Source organism: Ascidia mentula, chromosome 9 (assembly GCF_947561715.1).
Source record: "Ascidia mentula chromosome 9, kaAscMent1.1, whole genome shotgun sequence".
Classification (NCBI taxonomy): Eukaryota; Metazoa; Chordata; class Ascidiacea; order Phlebobranchia; family Ascidiidae; genus Ascidia; species Ascidia mentula.
In genome coordinates, this window is record NC_138574.1 from 9,580,530 (window position 1) to 9,598,615 (window position 18,086).

At 39.3% G+C, this 18,086-nt stretch overlaps 2 protein-coding genes across 2 annotated transcripts; both read right to left on the reverse strand.

Annotated features, from left to right (window-relative positions):
• Positions 1-1,791: 1,791 nt before the first annotated feature.
• LOC145914558 (vimentin-like) lies at positions 1,792-5,260 on the reverse strand. Its single transcript, XM_083002379.1, has 10 exons — positions 5,187-5,260; positions 4,568-4,760; positions 4,260-4,357; positions 3,991-4,051; positions 3,835-3,930; positions 3,189-3,362; positions 2,947-3,072; positions 2,688-2,801; positions 2,100-2,206; positions 1,792-1,894 (listed from the first exon to the last, which is right to left on the reverse strand). Exons 1-10 carry the CDS (start codon positions 5,258-5,260, stop codon positions 1,792-1,794), a joined length of 1,146 nt encoding a protein of 381 aa, XP_082858505.1.
• Positions 5,261-6,227: 967 nt separating this feature from the next.
• LOC145913255 (uncharacterized) lies at positions 6,228-16,179 on the reverse strand. Its single transcript, XM_083000850.1, has 19 exons — positions 16,059-16,179; positions 13,281-13,354; positions 12,829-13,021; positions 12,662-12,759; positions 12,503-12,563; positions 12,148-12,243; positions 11,765-11,935; positions 11,574-11,699; positions 11,298-11,411; positions 11,034-11,140; positions 10,661-10,856; positions 9,161-9,269; positions 8,986-9,080; positions 8,567-8,771; positions 8,037-8,176; positions 7,595-7,787; positions 7,437-7,498; positions 7,249-7,371; positions 6,228-6,791 (listed from the first exon to the last, which is right to left on the reverse strand). Exons 2-19 carry the CDS (start codon positions 13,346-13,348, stop codon positions 6,741-6,743), a joined length of 2,208 nt encoding a protein of 735 aa, XP_082856976.1. The 5' UTR covers positions 13,349-13,354; positions 16,059-16,179; the 3' UTR covers positions 6,228-6,740.
• Positions 16,180-18,086: the final 1,907 nt, after the last annotated feature.

Consider the following 18,086-nt stretch of genomic DNA (forward strand, 5'->3'; position numbering starts at 1 on the left):
GTTGGTTGATTTTTTGTTTTTCCGATAACATTAGAATAACGTTGATGTTTGGTTCTTTATTATTACGTTATCATAACAACGTTCAATAAACGTTAGGTTGTGGTTGGTTGATTTTTTGTTTTTCCGATAACATTAGAATAACGTTGATGTTTGGTTCTTTATTATAACATTATCATAACAACATTTAATAAACGTTAGGTTTTGGTTGGTTGATTTTTTGTTTATCCGATAACATTAGAATAACGTTGATGTTTGGTTCTTTATTATAACGTTATCATAACAACGTTCAATAAACGTTAGGTTTTGGTTGGTTGATTTTTTGTTTTTCCGATAACATTAGAATAACGTTGATGTTTGGTTCTTTATTATAACGTTGTCATAACAACGTTCAATAAACGTTAGGTTTTGGTTGGTTGATTTTTTGTTTTTCCGATAACATTAGAATAACGTTGATGTTTGGTTCTTTATTATAACGTTATCATAACAACGTTTAATAAACGTTAGGTTTTGGTTGGTTGATTTTTTGTTTTTCCGATAACATAAGAATAACGTTGATGTTTGGTTCTTTATTATAATGTTATCATAACAACATTCAATAAACGTTAGGTTTTGGTTGGTTGATACAACGTTTTACGATTAACAACAAAAGAACGTTGGAATTAGGTTAGGTTTAGAAGACGTTCATTTCCTACGTTAGTTCAACGCTGATATTTGGTTGGTTTAAAAAACGTAGAAAGGAAACGTAGAATCAACGTTAATATTTGGAAAACATCCAACCAGTAAAAATTTTTTGGTTCGATTTACGTTAATGAACGTTTCAACCAAAAGTCAACGTAACAAAAACGTTCCTTCCACGTTTGATGTTTGCTGGGCTTCTGTTGATTGTGGATTGGTTCAGCAGGCTTATTTCTCGCTCGCGTTGCTGCATTGCCAATTTTTAAACACTTTTGACGAATTCTGAGCACGTATTCTGCCAGATTTAGTTTAAGTTTCATTGACGGACGCAATTACAGGTAGATTATAAATACTTAGACTGGTGTGTGACGTAAACCAAACGTCGCACCTCCCACATGACGGAGGGAAATTGGAGAAGCCATTAGCACGGTGACGACACTGATGACTCATGACGTAAGCATTTACTGTTCCATAGTTTATTTCCTGCACCTTTATTACATCAGCACAACATATCAATATAACTTAGGGAGTTAGATCGGCTATAAAGGCTATATAGTATATAATACGCCTGGCAGCAATAGTAACATTATATATATATATGTATATATATATGCGGAGCACTTGTAAGGTTTTGCCAAGCCCGCAAACCGTTGTATCCGAATAAACAGTTTATTATCAGGCTGTGGGAATAAATCCCAAACCGGCGAATAGCTTGTAGAGTCTCAGTAATAATAGCAGTGTAACATTAATACGATAGAACAAGTAGAATCGAATGGAATCAAATAGAATGAATTTACAGGTACACACTGGGCTTTAAAGCTCTCCATACTGAGATCTGATTGGTCAATAATGTCACGTGATATCACGAACCGCTCGAAGTAGTATAATACAAGAACATAGGTGTGATGTGACCTGAGCATAGGAGAACATTTTATGTGGTAAACAGGATGTTGAATGAATCACTTTACTCGAGAATATTCGATGGCTAAATCATTTGGGTCACATAATGGGATTATGCAGTACATGTGCAAAGCTGCACGCAAAACATTACGCAATTCAAGCACTGGTTTCTGTGACGTATGTTACACACTGCATATGGTATGATTGTTAAAATTTCTAAATAGATTGGTCCAAAACTGGGGATGCCCCTCTTGAAGAATGATGGGAAGAAACGGTGGATGCCCTTCTTGCCAAGAACTTTGTGTCAACTTCCAATATTCTGTTACGAAATTAAATAATCTTAGATTTAATAAATCATTATGGTTTTGATGGTGCCCATATTCCTCTCTCTCGTGTATTGTGTTATGTAGATGAGGGGTAAACATTATACATTCTGGACTAAAGCACGCAGAAGTGGCAAAACTGAAAAGTGAACTTGTACATAACAGACTAAGACTGATGTTTTAGTTGTGATTTACATATACCTGGCCTCTTCGCCAGCAAGAACCTTCTGATAAATAGCGATTTCTTGCTCCAAGCTTGTGTTCAAACTGTTGAGCTTCTGGTAATCCTTCAAATACTTTCCTAAGTCCTGGAATATAGGCATCATTCTGGCGTTAGACAGAATAAAAATCGCGATATCCTTATTTGGTGTGTGCATCAGGATGTGTGTACTGGTAGTAAAATTGTGATGATTGTTTCAAGTTTTGAAATTCTGCAATTGCTTTGACCGGCAAGATTTGCAAAAACCAGAAAACAAAAACAAATGGATTACTATAGCATGCGTTTCCTAAGCCCTATTACCCTATAGCCAAAAAAAGTTGTATTGAATATACTTTATGGTCAGTTAATAATTTGAAACAGAAAGTTTCAGAGTTCTGATAAATTTGTGTCGCTGGAAGAACGATTATGCTTAGCAGTCTTAGCAGTGGTGGGATAGATGCAGTCAAAATTAAGGAACCAGTCTTACTGTGCGGTAAAAGAGTTTTTTCCGCGTGAGTTTCCCATTTCACGTCACACATTTGCGTGATACGAACACTATCTTACCCTTCCCTGAGCATAGTAAGACCAACCTCTCTAGTATCATCAAGCTCGTTGTTCATTCTCTGTACCAGCTCGCGATTTTCGTCACTTTCGCGTTCGAGGCGGTCGTTTAAGTGCTCGATCGACTTCTCCATTCCAGAGTTCTAGAAACACTTCTGGTAAAATGTTTCTGTGACATATTTGTAATTATCAAGATCAAAATACGTTTGTTATCACACTCAGATGAACTAAGCTCATGCTAAATGCTTAGCAGTTTTTATGTCGCTGATTTTATGATTTTGACATTACCTGTCCACGCAAAGACTCGATTTCTCTTTCCAGACGGTGAATAATCTTATCTTTTTCAGCAATATCCAAACGCAGAGACCTGGCGTCTTCCTGAGACCTTTTTAGTTGATGTATTAAGCTGTTGACCTGCAGATATAGAACAATGTAGAACAACATCTCTTGTACGAACGTTTTGCGCAAATTTCGCACAAAAACAAAACACCAGCATAGCTTATTGTGATTTTGTACACCATTTTGCTAACTTTTTCTTTGTAAAACTCATCCAAGTCCTCGAGAGATTTTGAGTTGAAATCTTCATACTGCTTTCGAACGTTTAAAATTGCGTCGTTCAGATCCGGCATACCAGCTGAGGATGGCTCAAAGTTAAGAACACCCGCATCCATTGGTTGAATCTGTCCTCGCAGATTATCCATTTCCTGGATTCAATACAAAATGTTATGACATTACACTATGGATCATAACTGCTTGTCATACCGTATTACTAAATGTAAGTTATTACTGAAGGGTAAATGAATTTTAATATGAATAACTTATGGCCCATATAGAAGCATATGAATAAAAAATGATTATATTGGCCGAAATTGTCGGAATATGCAACAAGCGGATACGTGTGTCATCATTAATGTTATATAACGCTCGAAATTATCCAAACAATATGTTTTTTAGGCACCAATCATGTAGCAACATCTGTGCTGCAAATTCTGTCTCCTACATGTTTCATGAAAATTGTACGTGTAAATATGTAAACAAGGAAATTACAAGACTGTTTTATTATTTTGGGCATCTCAAGGAACTTCCGTAACAAGCGGGGACAGTTTGTTGGTCTATTGATGCAACTTGGCAGAACTGTGAAATAACACGTTTAGTTGCCACACATGGGTCACTCACAGCCTCGTGAACTTGTTTCTCCAAAGAAAGATTTTCCTCCAGATTTTCTATCTTCGTTTCCAGTTTAGCTCTCTCGATTGTAGCTTTGTCCACGTCCTACGAGAACATATCTTTGTTTAGTTGTTTTCTCTCGTTATATTACGTTATCTAGCGCACCTTGCGTAACATTTTGACTTCTTTTTCACGTTCCTCTGCATTTCCCCGTTCATATTCAAACCTGAAATAAGTTAATTTGTCCTGAGATTTATGAAGATGCTAATGTTGAGTCGTTAATAAAAAAATATTATAAATAATGATGTATGATTCATAATTAGATCTTTTAGAACGTTTTTTTAAGCAACAAAACTATTTGACGTATCGTAATCTATTAACATTAGAAATGCGAATAATGATTTGGAAACGGTTTTAAAGAGGAAAAATATTACTTCTTTTCTGTTTCCTCGTAATCGATTTTCAAGTTGTCTCTTTCGATTTCAACTTCCTTCGTATAAACCTCCAATTCCTGCAACTTGGACCTAAGGCGCTGCAAACACAGTCAACTTTGGTAAAGAAACGGCGTCGTTTGTCTATATTGACGGTCTGTTTTACAAAGTTTGTCTTTGTGACATAAGCTCGGTTATTTTGTAACCGACGTTTTAGTATTGCAGAAATATGCACTTTATCCCTTTTTCACTCAAAATCCAACAACTAGGCTACATTTTAAAATAATTTGATATGTGTTAAAGAGTCATACCGCCAGTTCCAATTCATACATTCCGGGTACATTTACATCCAGCGATGCGGACTGCTTAGAGAGTCTGTCATTTTCCGCCAGCAATGCTTTATTGGCCATTTCCAAGTCGTGGACTTTCTCTATGTAGTTGACAAACCGATTGTTTAGTTGCTTCATCTTGTCTTTTTCCTCTTCCTTGGCTCTTTGTAAGTCCCTTTTGCAACATACTCAACTTTTAATGTCAAACTCACCTTGTTTTTTTTTAAATAAAAGACCTATTGTACATGTGTTTAATAAATGAATACTGGATCAATTGGAAACCAAAAGTCCCTGGCAGGCTGTCGATCGCTCACCGTATCGATATAATTAATATAAAATTTCATAAAGCAATCTGTGGACAGCTCAGATGTTTCTTTTATAATATTGTACATGTTTGTTACGCATACAAAATACTTTGAATATAGAAACTTAGGTTTTAAAGACACTTAAGGCTATCGTATTCAAACCATCAACTTTTCACTAGAAAGATATTTATAAAAAGAAGGCCCAAAAAGACTACAACAAAGACTTAACAGTCGCAACAAAGTTAAGTTCATTAATGCTATCTTACAAACCACAACCAAAATAAAATTCTTCTTACCAAGTGGCAGATCCATAATCTCTCTTTTCGGATCCATGACCGTAAAATCGGTGGTAAGCTGAATGTCGAGACATGGTTTTGGATATAAACAGTTCGTTAGCCCACTGCGCCCTGTGAAAATGCAGCTTGGTTCCAGAAACACACAGTCAACTTGACGGCGGAAATCGAGCTTCATGAATCGTGAGAAACAGCGGCAGGAAACAATGACCCATCGTTCAATGAGCTGGCCATATGTTTGTTTGTGTAAAGTCATGTTGTTTCGCAGCCGACGAGATTGCTGTCTAGCCACTTTGTTTACAAAAGTTCGAAGAATATTATGTACTTTATTTCATTTGCAAATCATTATATGTATTTTTTTATCATTATAAGCATTTCTACAGCTCCCTTAAAGTGCTAACAGACAGCTATAATGGCGCTATTTTTCTAAACGTAAGCCCAGACACACAATGCAGCATAACTTAGTTTTTATATGTTTGTCTCTTAAGTCAACGTCATGAAAATAAAGGAATTTTTGTCGAAAATTTCGAAGTCGAAGAATACTTTTTGATTTGCAAATCATTATGTGTTTTTCTATTTGATACATAAAGATTTCTACAGCTCACAGGCAATTAATTTTAGTCTGCTGGAACAGAATAAATTGGCTCTATTTTGCTGAACATATATAAGCCCAGACCCAAAATACAGCATAACTTATTTCGCCATTATATATACGGGTGTATCTAAAGCCAACAAGAATTTGGAATAAAAATAAAAGAATTACTGTAGATATCAGATAACATAACTTATTTTAGTTATTTTGGATAACAACTAAAAACAATGGCTTTCATTTTATTGTCGTATTTCTATGTACCCTTCACTCAATTTAAAAACCTTAGTTCGTTTTGGGAAATGTGCTTCAGGAGACAGATGCTTTTTAAGTCCTGGGACGTTCCGTTCAAAAATCAAAGTTGGAGACGGCTTTTGGTATCGACGTGTAGAAGAAAATCAATTTTAACAACAATACAACGAAAGCCTTCCTGATAAACGCAAACACACAAACAGTTTAGATTACATGTTTATTTTATACATTTAAAAAGTGCATGTCATAGTGCATTAACGGAAAGCAGGATAATATCGCTGAGCACCTTTGGCACACGCGTGCAATGTACCGAGTTGTTTGTTGATGTTTGCTATTGAGCAAGTCATAAGTCAGCGGTTTGCAATCTTCACGTACAAAGTAACAGTTTGCTATGCTAATTCCAAAGCACCAACTATTATGAGGCAGAAGTCACGGGCAATCAAACGGCGAGAAATTTCTAAACGGAACTAGGTGTATTTATTTGGTGTAATGCAACATTTTAGATGTTCGGATACGTTGTAAAAACTCTTGTGGGTGGAACAGACCCGCACAGCACGGCAGCAAGCTTTCTCGAAAACAAAGCGCTAAGCAAATTGTATATAAGGTGCAGTATATATGGCTTCGTCAGCCCCACTACATAACGCTCAATTTATAATGTACACTGTCGGTTTGGTATGTATAGATTTGCTCATAAGACCGTTACACAGCTTTGCTTTTCAATTGACGACTGCCAAGAGCAACTTTCGGTAATCACCGGAGACGTCCTTCTGCAAAATTAAAACGCACGTTTTTGAGCAAAACAGTTATTTTTTCTTGATGCGGAGTAGAGACGGTAAAAACTTGCACTTTTTTATGATACTTGGAGTTTAGTTCTGGGCAAACACTGTCCAATAACCGACAGGGTTAAAAATTGTAGATACTACAAAGGTCGTACTTTATCTTGTGACAATTGTTTTGTTTACTTTTTTGCATAGAAAGCTATAATAAACCTCAAATGATTAAGAATATTATATTTTATTACTGAAATTTTACAACAAAATAATTTGTGAGAAGTGTGAGGTTTTGACCTAGTATCATGCATTGTCCATGAGTCGCGACTGTGAACAACACCGCTATGTGGCAAACCACAAACTTATCACCACACGTGACTCACATTGAGCATTAAATGTGCAATATTCATGACTTAAATTGATTTTTTCGTTTCAAACATCACATTGTACCAACCTCAATTTGAGTCTTCAGTTCTACTTTGAAGATGCGTTGATATTCCTCCTTGATGTCAATCAAGTCAATTTCGCTTCTTGTCGTAATGATATAGATCATCTGCTTGTCCTCTGTTCCTTTGCCCTATACAACAAGTATGTAACGTATTTAACTTTTTGAAAATGATAATTAAACACATCATTACTTACAGCAATGGCGTCGTGCAGTTGACCGGCGTAGTAAAGAGGGGGGACACAGGTTGAAAAGCGAACTGAAAAGTAAGTAAAAATAACCAAAGTAAATAAAACATTTTAATATCAAAAGATAGAATGTTTGACGAATGCATTTGTCAACAACTTTCTCCTACCCAGAGTTTTAAGTCCCCGCATGAGGTCGCCCTTGCATTCGTCCTCGATGGTCATGATAAGGTTTGCTGTGGTGAGCTTGATCCAACATTGCTTGAATAGATACCAGAGATGCTGGAAGCTTCTTTGAGTGAAAATCTCCAGGAAAGTGTCGTTCGATGGACTCCAGTTTTTCACGCCAATCGCAAACAAAGCCTAAGGAAAAACATATACAGCCACGTTTAGCTGGCAAAATGGTCGTAAGTCACTAAAACTGCACTGATGGGACCTAATAGGTCGAAACAATGAACGTGTCTGAAGCTAATTAAAACCAATGGATGGCTCTACTGTTTAAACAAGAAAAAACATGTACGTTTGTATCTCCCGAGCGCAATAAAATATATCTTTTTTTTAAAAAAAAATATACACTAATTCGGGAACAGCTGGAATGAGTGTTTAAATGACCTTTGCGTCTTCTTCAGCCAAATTTGAAACCACGGTTCCGCTGTCTGGAGGGCGGTTGCACTTAAGAATGGCAATGAGGAAATGCTTGAAAGCACCTGAAGTTTCCTTCTCGATATCAGTATCCATGTCACGGTCGTAGACTGAAAGCAAGAACATGTATCAACAGGAATATTTAAGGGTGTCGTATTGTATTGTGAGTATAACTTTTTGAAAATCTTGGAAACAAAATAATTTTAATCAAATCTGTTTTACGGAAAGCTGTCATTCTTGAATAAAATGCAGGTTATGTTAATATATTTTGATTGCCAAGTGAAACTTAAATTTCCGAGTCAGTTGAACTGTATCGTCACATCCACATAAAGAAATAGAAACTCTTCGTTCCTGGCCAGGGATGTTTAAGGGAATAAATGAGAACATTGTTAAAGTTTTGGTGTGGAAGAACGTGTTAATTAATGTGAATGCTGTTTTTTAACAGAAAGATAATTAAATGATAAAACCCAATAGGTTTGTCTGGCAAATGTTCAACTTACGGTCTTTGTAATCTTTTTTAATATTGCGAAGTTCGCGGCTCGACTGGGTGCAAATAATTTCGATGAGGACCGATTCGTCGGTTCCGAATCCCTTGATTGCCTTTCGGATTGCGTGGGCGTCGAGCTCGCTCTTCTTCCACATCAGATGCTGCACACTCGCCTTCATGTTTCCGCTCAACTCCTTCTCAAAATCCTCGAGCAAACTCTGCGACAATAACAAACGTTACAAGGGTTACGCTTTTCAGAAAATATTTGTTAAAATTTGCGTGTCGCTATTGAAAAATTTTGAATCAAGTCCGAAATGTGCTATACTGGGTCCCGAATAGTATTTGTGTGGTTAGTTCTTACAGTTACAGTTGTTGAGGTGTTCACTACCGAGAAACAAGTCCCCATATCTGACATAAACAAAATACACATACGTCATTGTACTTTTCCTTGTACACTTTAGCGATGACCTGTCTTTGAACCTTCGTTCTGTTGCTCAAGATTTTGATAATTGTGTCCTCGTCAGTACCTACATTTTTGGTTAAAACAGTTTCAAAAAAGGAAACAAGTTTTAGGCTTAGGTAAAGCCGCACTATGTGTAGTCCTTACCAAAGCCTTTCATGGCTTTTTGCAGTGCCTCCGCATCCTTGGACGGCTCAAATGGATTCACAGGCCTCACAGTTCCTCCTTTTACTTTCCAGCTTACAGAGATCACACCCTTAAAGATAAGGACGCGTTAAAATATTTCGGAGAACTGATCGTTTTACACAATTACACGCTGGTGCAGAGTTAGAAAAGCGTGCCTTGACGAAGATTGGAAAACAAGTGACAAAAAGTGATCTGGTTGCTTTGCAGTGATCACATTAAAAACGACAAACAGGCACAAACGGTAAAAGAAAATGTTCAAAATGCTGTCAAATTACTGAGAACTTCTTCATTGGACATTCACCAAATGTTGCTTCAATATATTCAACACAACATTTCCCAGTTTAATTACTTTGTGGGTTACTCGCAATCCAGGCAAAACCTGTTGGGTTTCAACCGTAGCTCCGAGAGGAGAAGGCTCGGTTGGACTGCCAACTGGGGCCGACTTATCATTTACGTCATCATTTGATGACGTCGAGGCAGAAGAAATTGAATCAGACCGCGAGCGATGTTTTTGGACCGCTTCCACGTCATCAATTTTTACTTCCTGTCCAATTATTGCGTCATCGGGCGTTTGTTGCGCAATATCCTTGATCACTTCTTTCACGTCATCATCAGTGGACGCGTCAGATTTTGATGACGTGGAATGGGCCCGTGGGCGCTCACGTTCTATTTCAACTGGCTCTTCTAGTTTATCGGCGCAAATATTTTTGTTGGCAGACCCAACTGAGCTAGATCTCGATCGTGGTTTGTCGATATCCTGTTGCCCCTCGCTAGGTGTCTCTTTCTCACCACTAGAGCTCGCTGGAGAGGGCGAGCGCGATCGGTTTTTTGTTTGCTGAAGTGTCAATAAAATTACCCTTCTTGGGATACGAACATCGGCAAAGGCGGTTAAGACAAATAAACATATCTGCATTGCTTTGCCTCCTAGTTGTCGGATGTTTAAAATGAGCTTGGGCACAAAACAGGTTAATATTTAGCCTACTACATGCGCAGCGCCAGCCTCAGAAAAACACACCAGTATTGTTTTTAAACTTGTATTAGTGTTACGAGGGTACATTCGATTCGCAAAAAAAAAAAAAAAAAATGCACGACTAGCCTTTACAAGCACGCAGAAAAGGACATGTTTACTCTAGCGTTTGTTCAATGCTAGGGCATTGGCTTAAAGCTGTGTGTTTTGGAAATATAGCACAAGCGATTAAAACAACTACGCACAAGCAAATGGGATCATCCGACAACTGGATGGAAAACAAGCATCGAAAATTTGTTTTAGTTATCTACAGAAAAAGGCACTTGTATCAGGGGGCATTATAAACTATATTGTCAAGACTGCTTTGTGCTATAGGCCAGAATATAAAACGGGGTTAGTAATTAGGATTAAATGAAAGCTTTGTGAAAGTTTTGTTGCATAAGGCCGTATTCAGTTGTTTGTTGCTGCATCCGCTATCACTCGCCCGCTCATACCGTGGAGGACTCTTTCTTAGGAGGAGCACCACTCTCCTGCTTCTCTTCTAGCATCTCGTCAATGATTTCATCCTTGGTGCGCTCCTCTGAACTGGATCGGGATGAAGACCGAGATGAAGCACTGGACGAAGACCTGGATGATGTTCGCGATCTTTCCCTTTGCATGTAGCTGATGCTCGTATCAATTTCTGAAATCCTGTAAAAAATTGGTTTTGCAATTAGTATTTTTTAGACCAAATTATTCAATACAGAACATTGCGAATGCACACAGTAAAGAGATATTGACAAAAAATATGGTTTGTGATTCGTTTAAAGAGTGTGCTTGTAGTGGTTCAATACATTAACCAAGTACTACATAGCAAATTGAGTTTACCTTGCTTCTTCTCCGGCGAGAACCTTCTGGTAGATTGTGATTTCTTGTCCCAAACTCAAGTTTGTGCTCTGCAACTTCTGATAGCTGATCAAGTGTTTACCCAAATCCTGCAACAAAACCATGGCGAGTTTTTATATTTGGACACAAACGGAAGAGATCACCAATTTACTACTTAAAAATCAGTCAGTAATTCTGCGTAGAAGCGTCTTGGCCATACTAACAATGCATTGAACAAATACTTTTGTTCCTAGAAATTGTGATCACCTCTTTGGTGTGTTCCAATTCCTCCTGCAATCGTTTGATTAGATCGTGTTGGTCGGCAGCATCCTTGGCCATACGATCGTTTATTTGGTCCATGCTTCTTTCCAGACTGTCGTTCTACAAAAAGATTATCATTAGTAACATGTAAGCACGTTTGGTGAAGTCCTGTCATAAAATATGTGTTGTGTTAAATTTGAAGAATGAAAGTTTAGGTACAAGTATCTTGGCCGTATTTCACACTCAACGCCGTTCGGTGGTAACATTGTCATACTGTCTTACCCTTCCTCGGAGAGCATCTAACTCGAGTTCAAGCTGGTGGATTCTCTTTCTCTTTTCGGCATTGTCAGCGCGCTGTTCACGAAGATCTTCTTGGGAGCTCTTCAACTGCTTGGTCAAACTCTCGACCTGCAAAAACGCAGCGTTTATGCACCTTGTTGCTCAACAGCTGTCAAAATCAGTTACTTCCTTACCTTCTCTTTGTAGAAAATGTCAAGATCTTCCAAGTTCTTGGCGTTAAATGCCTCGTATTGCTTACGCACGCTGATAATGGCATCGTTGAGGTCTGGCATGATGGAAGGTTGTTCAGCCGACAACACCGGTGCCTCCATAGGTGCAACTTGACTGCGCAAGTTCTCCATTTCCTGCGCGTAAATAGACGTGAATATTTTCTACCTGCTTCAGTTTGCTTTCTTATAAAGAGAAAAAATTAATCTGGCAGACAGCTCTTACGATGTTGAAAATCAGAAAAACATACATTGCCCCTGTAAAAGGCAACACCAGTTTCTAATTCAAATAGAATTTTCTTGTAGGTGTGTGTAGATTGGTTATACCGACATAAGAGTTCTGCACTTACTGCTTCGTGCACTTTCCTCTCCAACTGAATTGCTTCTTGCAAGTTTTCGATCTTGGTCTCCAAGTTGGAGCGTTCAATCGTGGCGTCGTCAACGTCCTACGACAAAAAGCATGGGTTTGTGTCTTTGCCAGGTTAAAACCGAAGCAGACAAGAAGCGATTTCGAAACTCAGCGAAATTTGCACGGAATTTAGGAATGCAAACAAAACTGTTTTATGATCGCAATAACATTCTGTTGTTAAACTTCGAACGGTGGGTAAATTAAAAAGCCTGGTTGGGACTGATTCGTGCTTTACAACTTCCTACACAGAAATATTCAACCACTAAGTAGTTTTACAAGTGCTGGGGTATAGTTACCTTGCGGAGGTCTGTCACTTCCTTCTCCAAGTCCCTGTTGACTTCTTTTTCGGCATCAAGTCTAGAAGTGCACAGGGAGTTGGGAATAACAATTTCAAAATTTCTTGGATTTAACGACTTTCCAGCGCGCTTAGGTTGCAAGGTATATAGCACACTTACTTGGATGTCGTCTCTTCTAATTCGTAAACCAAGTTGTCTCTCTCTATCTCAAGCTTAACGTTCTTATTTGACAAGTCCTCAATCTTTTCCCTCAGTTTCTGCACGTACAAGAAAAAAAATTTTAGGACTTGCTTTTTGCGAACAAATGAAATATTTAAACTACAGACCCTTAGTTCATCGTCGTAGATTCCTGAAACGTCATTCTCTGGTTCTTTCTTCTGCTTCCTGAGGCGTTCGTTCTCGGCCGTAAGGATGCGGTTCGCAGTTTCAAGGTCGTGTACTTTGTCCACGTAGTTCACCAAGCGGTTGTTTAACTTCTTCATCTTGTTTTTTTCCTCTTCCTTCATCTGTTGAACTTCCCTGCAAAAGATATGAAGGTTTTGTTAGTTTTCTAATTCATATTCCTATTGCATTCTCTGTTTTCAAATATGTGTGGTCAGGGTTGCCTGACAACTGTAAACCACGCTGCAACGGTTAAGAGACCCCGTTTATATTACTAGAACTACATACTAGTTGCTAAAGTAAAGCGATGTCTACTATAATTTTACTGAACGTACAGCCGACATACATAGGTGGCTCGTATGCTGTAATAAACCACGTAAAAATTAACGTTACTTACGGCCCGACTACGGAATAGTCCTTCTTTTCAAGCCCATAGCTCTTGCGGTAGTTGGATTGGCGAGGCATGTTTCTCTGCACAAAAAGACAACCTGTTAAGGCAACTGACAACCGTTGCAGTACATTCGACTGTTCATCGACAGTCGGTTAAGGTCAGTGCACGTTCTTGCATTTGTTATGAAGTTGAAAAGGTGAACCATTATTTTGATGCTATGCGTCATCTTGGGTGTCGAGATGTTTTGTAAACCTTTATCTTAAAGCGTGCACGATTTGGCCAGACATCGCCCTAAAGGAGTTTTACGTATAACAAAAAAAAACATAATTTTTCGTAAGAGTGTTGTTCAGTGTAACAGCCTAATGTATTATGGCGTAGTTTTAACGTGGGACAAGCATAAAAATCGTTGTTGCGCAATAGTTTTCAATTTACCGAGGCATGGTTTACGATGGACTACAATTTGACGGTTTTGGATAGAGGCGGCCAAGCGAGAAGTAACAGTTACACGCCCTTTCCTACAAGGAAGTGTGTGCTTTCTTATGTTTGGCGAATGTCCGAATTTTATGAGGTCCTTGTGTAACTTGGTCAACACGCAGGGCGAAAAGCATCTTTACGAGAGTCCAATCTGCCCTCTGCAATCGTAACTGCTCGCATTGGTAAACAGGTTGAAAGCCGGTGAGCCAAACACATACGCGCGTCATCGGACATAGGCAAACACGAACGAAGCGAAAACACTATTTCTTGAAATGAACACCGACCGGCAACGCCCTGAACAAACACAATGAACCAACGCGTCACGCACAAGTCGCGCCGATGAAGTTAGTTCTCCACGATTCCATCGCAGTTTTGTGATATAGGCCAAAAATAACTGCAGTGTTGTCTTTGGACAGTGTGACTGGGATTTGGTATGTTTTACAGGTTTCCAGATTTTACTGGTTTTCGCCGACTTTGAATGTAAACAAAATGCCAATTTTCCTCATATTCTCAGAGCTAAGGTAATGATAAACCAAAAAAGCAATGACAATGCGAAGCCGTTCTCCTCTTTTCTCGCAAAGAAATATAACCACAACAATGGAGGCTCTACGCGAGATAAAGTTTGTTCGGAAGTAAAATTACATAAGTTCGTTTCTCATTTCAAGGCCGCCGCGAGGTGGGAGTAGATCGCGCCATTTTCAAACGGAACTGGAGGCCGGTTCGCCTACCTCAAAAACGTGACTGCGGCGGCGACGTTATGGTTGGAAAGCAGGTTACGACATTTCGGGAGAGACAACTCCTATAACACCGGGCACTGAAGCGCGAAGTTGGGATCCAGAGTCTCTTCGCCCTGTAACATTTTGTGATTGCAGCAAAACGCAACGCCACCAGGCCATGAAGCGCAGTCACCCAATAAACGAGAAGTTCTGCGCCAGGAAGTGAGATAATGGAATGGAGACGAGGAGAAAACAACTCCCAATTTGGAGCAGGCTCCTTTCACAACGATTGGCACACTGGCAGGTATACCGTGCGCAGCTCGCTCGCTCCAGTGCGTGTGAATGCGGTTTGGTTCTGGAAATACCAAAGGCGTCCCTTTGGGAGTGGTGCTCGGGGTTGATGCGAGATTCAGGAATGCTACAGCACCATCCAACCCACCCTTGCTGAAATCGAACTGCCTATTCAGGTCAAGATCATCACGATCGTGATTTAATTTCCAGGTCTTTAATAAAATAAATCTTATATTTTATTCATTTGATTTTCCGTATCATTGTTTGATTTTGACGCAGAAATCGATGAAGCTCCCAAAACATCATAAAACCAACGACGTCCGTTTAAACGTTCAAGGTATGCCAGTTAAACGTTTTCAAACACGAGCTATCCAAATACTATCTACCGGGGCGTTCTGTTTGTCAAAGCGGATTGGCCATGACCTACGTGCTTCAATGCAGGCCTGCTCAGCATCATCGGGTAAAAATCCATTCATCACATAGCGCAAGAATTCACGGTAGGCACGTTTTCGTAACGCTACATCGAGCATTAATTCAACATTCTTGGTTATTAGGCTTAACACCGGACAATTTTGGTCGATTTTTCGCTTGGCCGCAAGCATATATACACCACCATCTAGGCTTTGAACAAGTTTTTTCCACGCATCCCATGAGCCGCACGAAATACAAACAAGGAAATGCACCACGAGATTCTTGGCTGTGCTACTGATGCAAGGCAGAAGAATTGCGAACACCTGTTGTGAAACCAAAAAGCCGTTTCGTGTTCTGGATGGTAAACAGTTCTCGATTCCAAACTCGATCAAAGTCAATGTGCTTGTGTGGCTTTAATAAGCTGTAGGGCAAATTGACTTTAAGCGATATTGACATTTTGCTTCTGTAGCGGTTTGACAATTTAGTAACGTTGTATTATCTCAGCCGCAGTGTTTGCACACAAAAACCCAACACGCCATTGAGTACATACAAACCAAAAATAGTCAATAGCCTGTCCTGGCATAATTAACGTGATTTGTATTGTACGACGCTACATCTGCTATTCCATTACCCTATTGAAGCTTACCTAAGTAGTAGGCGAAACATTGGACAATAAAAGTCACGTTAATTGTACGAGAAGGACAGCAACATAATAGTCAATAGCGTTTGCTAAACATGTTTATTTGCGTTTAGTTGTCTTCCGTGACGCTCTGCCGCCGAATTATTTCTGCAGTAATGCAGTTTCAAATGCAGTCTGTAACAGTTAGTTCAACTTGTTCCAATTTATCACCCTTAAATATTACTTCTGTCAAAAAATTTAAAACTCACTCACCTCTTCGGTCTCGAGCACAAACTTTCAAATCGCGCGAAAACTTCCAAAGAACGACGACGAATCCGTGAAGCAATCCAGACGGGGTGAGCTCGAATGGGCGTCGCCGCCGGCTTATATTCGCTCAGCAAAGGTCGTCCCAGTTTTTCTCTGGAGCTCGATGCGTCATACGCAAGCAGCACAACCAATGAGACCGGCCGGTAGGTCGGTCGGCATGAAATTGACAGAGCGTGAAAATCGGCGACATAGGTTGAGCATTGACTTAGAAGGGTGTTGCTCAAACAGGACACATTGTGTGATTTCAAACGTAAAACACATATATCCCACATACCGGTTTGATAAGATAGGCATATTTCGGACTCCCACCAGCGGACGTTTAGTGGGAGAAATTGAACTTAATGGTGGGCGTGATAACTACGACACCCCAACACTGAAGGCCTGTACAATATGTTGCTGTAATAAAGTATAGGATTCTGCAATCTTGGTGCATCCCTGCTGAGTCAATCTAAATTGAGCGAATATATGAAAAATTACATCAAAGTTCATGTTCACAGATGGATGCCGCAAGCTTTAAACAAAACTAGACAAGTAAATACTATACAGTAACCTGATGTCGCAACATGTTCCACAGCAAGGTTTTGACTTGCTGTTTGAACACAAATTTTAAAAGCAATCAATTATATTGTAAGCGTTACATTATGTCGTTCAACGGAAGTATGCGATAAATATGCAGCAGATTTGCAATTACACATTTCAGGAAACCAATAAATCACTGTTGAAAATCATTTACTGGTTACACAACATTGGTGATATAAATATCAACACAATGCAACCAAAAATGTTTCACAATCGCGCACAAAATGCTTCCGTCGCCATAGCTATTCCAGTTGCCGTTACGATTGGTATGGGTTTAAATGCCGGGGACTGTATGAGGCCTTGGTGAGATAGGAAAAGGTCAGTATGCCCACACACGAAAACACATGCACTGCATTCCTTTCACCGACGTCAAACGTGCCGAAGCGGAGCTTGACATTTGGATTCTGTTAATGTTTGACTGTGGTGTATTTCATTCAGCGATATTTGTCTTTTTGGTTGACTAGGAACGCGGAAGTAAGGCTGGCGTTCGTATATGATCAGGTCTTCCCGATCAAGACCTAGCTATACTTCCTCATCCTATTTGCAACGAAAGCATTGAATTAGTGTTTTATCATTGAAAAGCCAAACTTGTGCCCACATATTCTATAGCACCTGGATACTGAATTTGTTTGTAGGTTGTCCTGTTGAACTGCAGTGGTATGGAACATTGTTGATTTTGTATTGCCAATCAATTGAAATCAATACTACATGCACAGCATATAATACCAAAATAAACACTTTTGCAACATTCTAGACGAGGTTATGACCTGGAAAACTCGAAAGTGTTGCATAAAGTACACCTCCAAGTACCAGAACATGCGTCGGAAGCAACAAGTCGATAATGTAGCCATCTGTTACAGTCTCATGTTGACAAACAATGTTCACACCACGCTTGTTGACTTCTGGCGCTTCACATGCTGTTTGGCGTCATATAAAAATACGCCAATTTTATGTTTTGACATATCTGCGAGTACAGAATATTGCACAGTTGTTGAAGTAATTTTCAATTTCAAACAAAACAGTATATTTACAAATTGTGTGTAAGCTGCAGACAGATGGCCACTGTTTCGACCTAAAAGGTCTCATCAGTGCAGCTGGTGTGACTATCAGACGACTTTGCTGACCAAACGGCCAAGCAAAGACTTCCACTTTGTAGTGACTATGCAATCACCGTCATCCGTTGGGCACAAAACTAGATGCAACCTTACGGAGAAAACAAGGTGGAAACGCTTTCACCAAGCAAAGCTCAACCAATAGTGCCGTCAGGCCCCGTGTCACAATAATCATATGATAAGCAATGTGGAGCCAATAATATGAATTGCTGATGCTACACCAGCAACTATATTTGTAGGCAGTATTGTGGTCACCAAGTAGTATATAATGAAGACCCATAAT

Excerpts from the sequence above, each read along its gene's own strand:
- LOC145914558 (XM_083002379.1), bottom strand. The coding sequence starts at position 5,260 with ATGTCTCGACATTCAGCTTACCACCGATTTTACGGTCATGGATCCGAA. Across the intron at positions 2,207-2,687 it reads AGCTTGATGATACTAGAGAG|GACTTAGGAAAGTATTTGAA; the intron begins GTTGGTCTTACT and ends CCTATATTCCAG. Across the intron at positions 1,895-2,099 it reads CTTGCTGGCGAAGAGGCCAG|AATATTGGAAGTTGACACAA; the intron begins GTATATGTAAAT and ends ATTTCGTAACAG.
- LOC145913255 (XM_083000850.1), bottom strand. The coding sequence starts at position 13,348 with ATGCCTCGCCAATCCAACTACCGCAAGAGCTATGGGCTTGAAAAGAAG. Across the intron at positions 11,936-12,147 it reads AGAGGAAAGTGCACGAAGCA|GAAATGGAGAACTTGCGCAG; the intron begins GTAAGTGCAGAA and ends ATTTACGCGCAG. Across the intron at positions 10,857-11,033 it reads CTCGCCGGAGAAGAAGCAAG|GATTTCAGAAATTGATACGA; the intron begins GTAAACTCAATT and ends AATTTTTTACAG.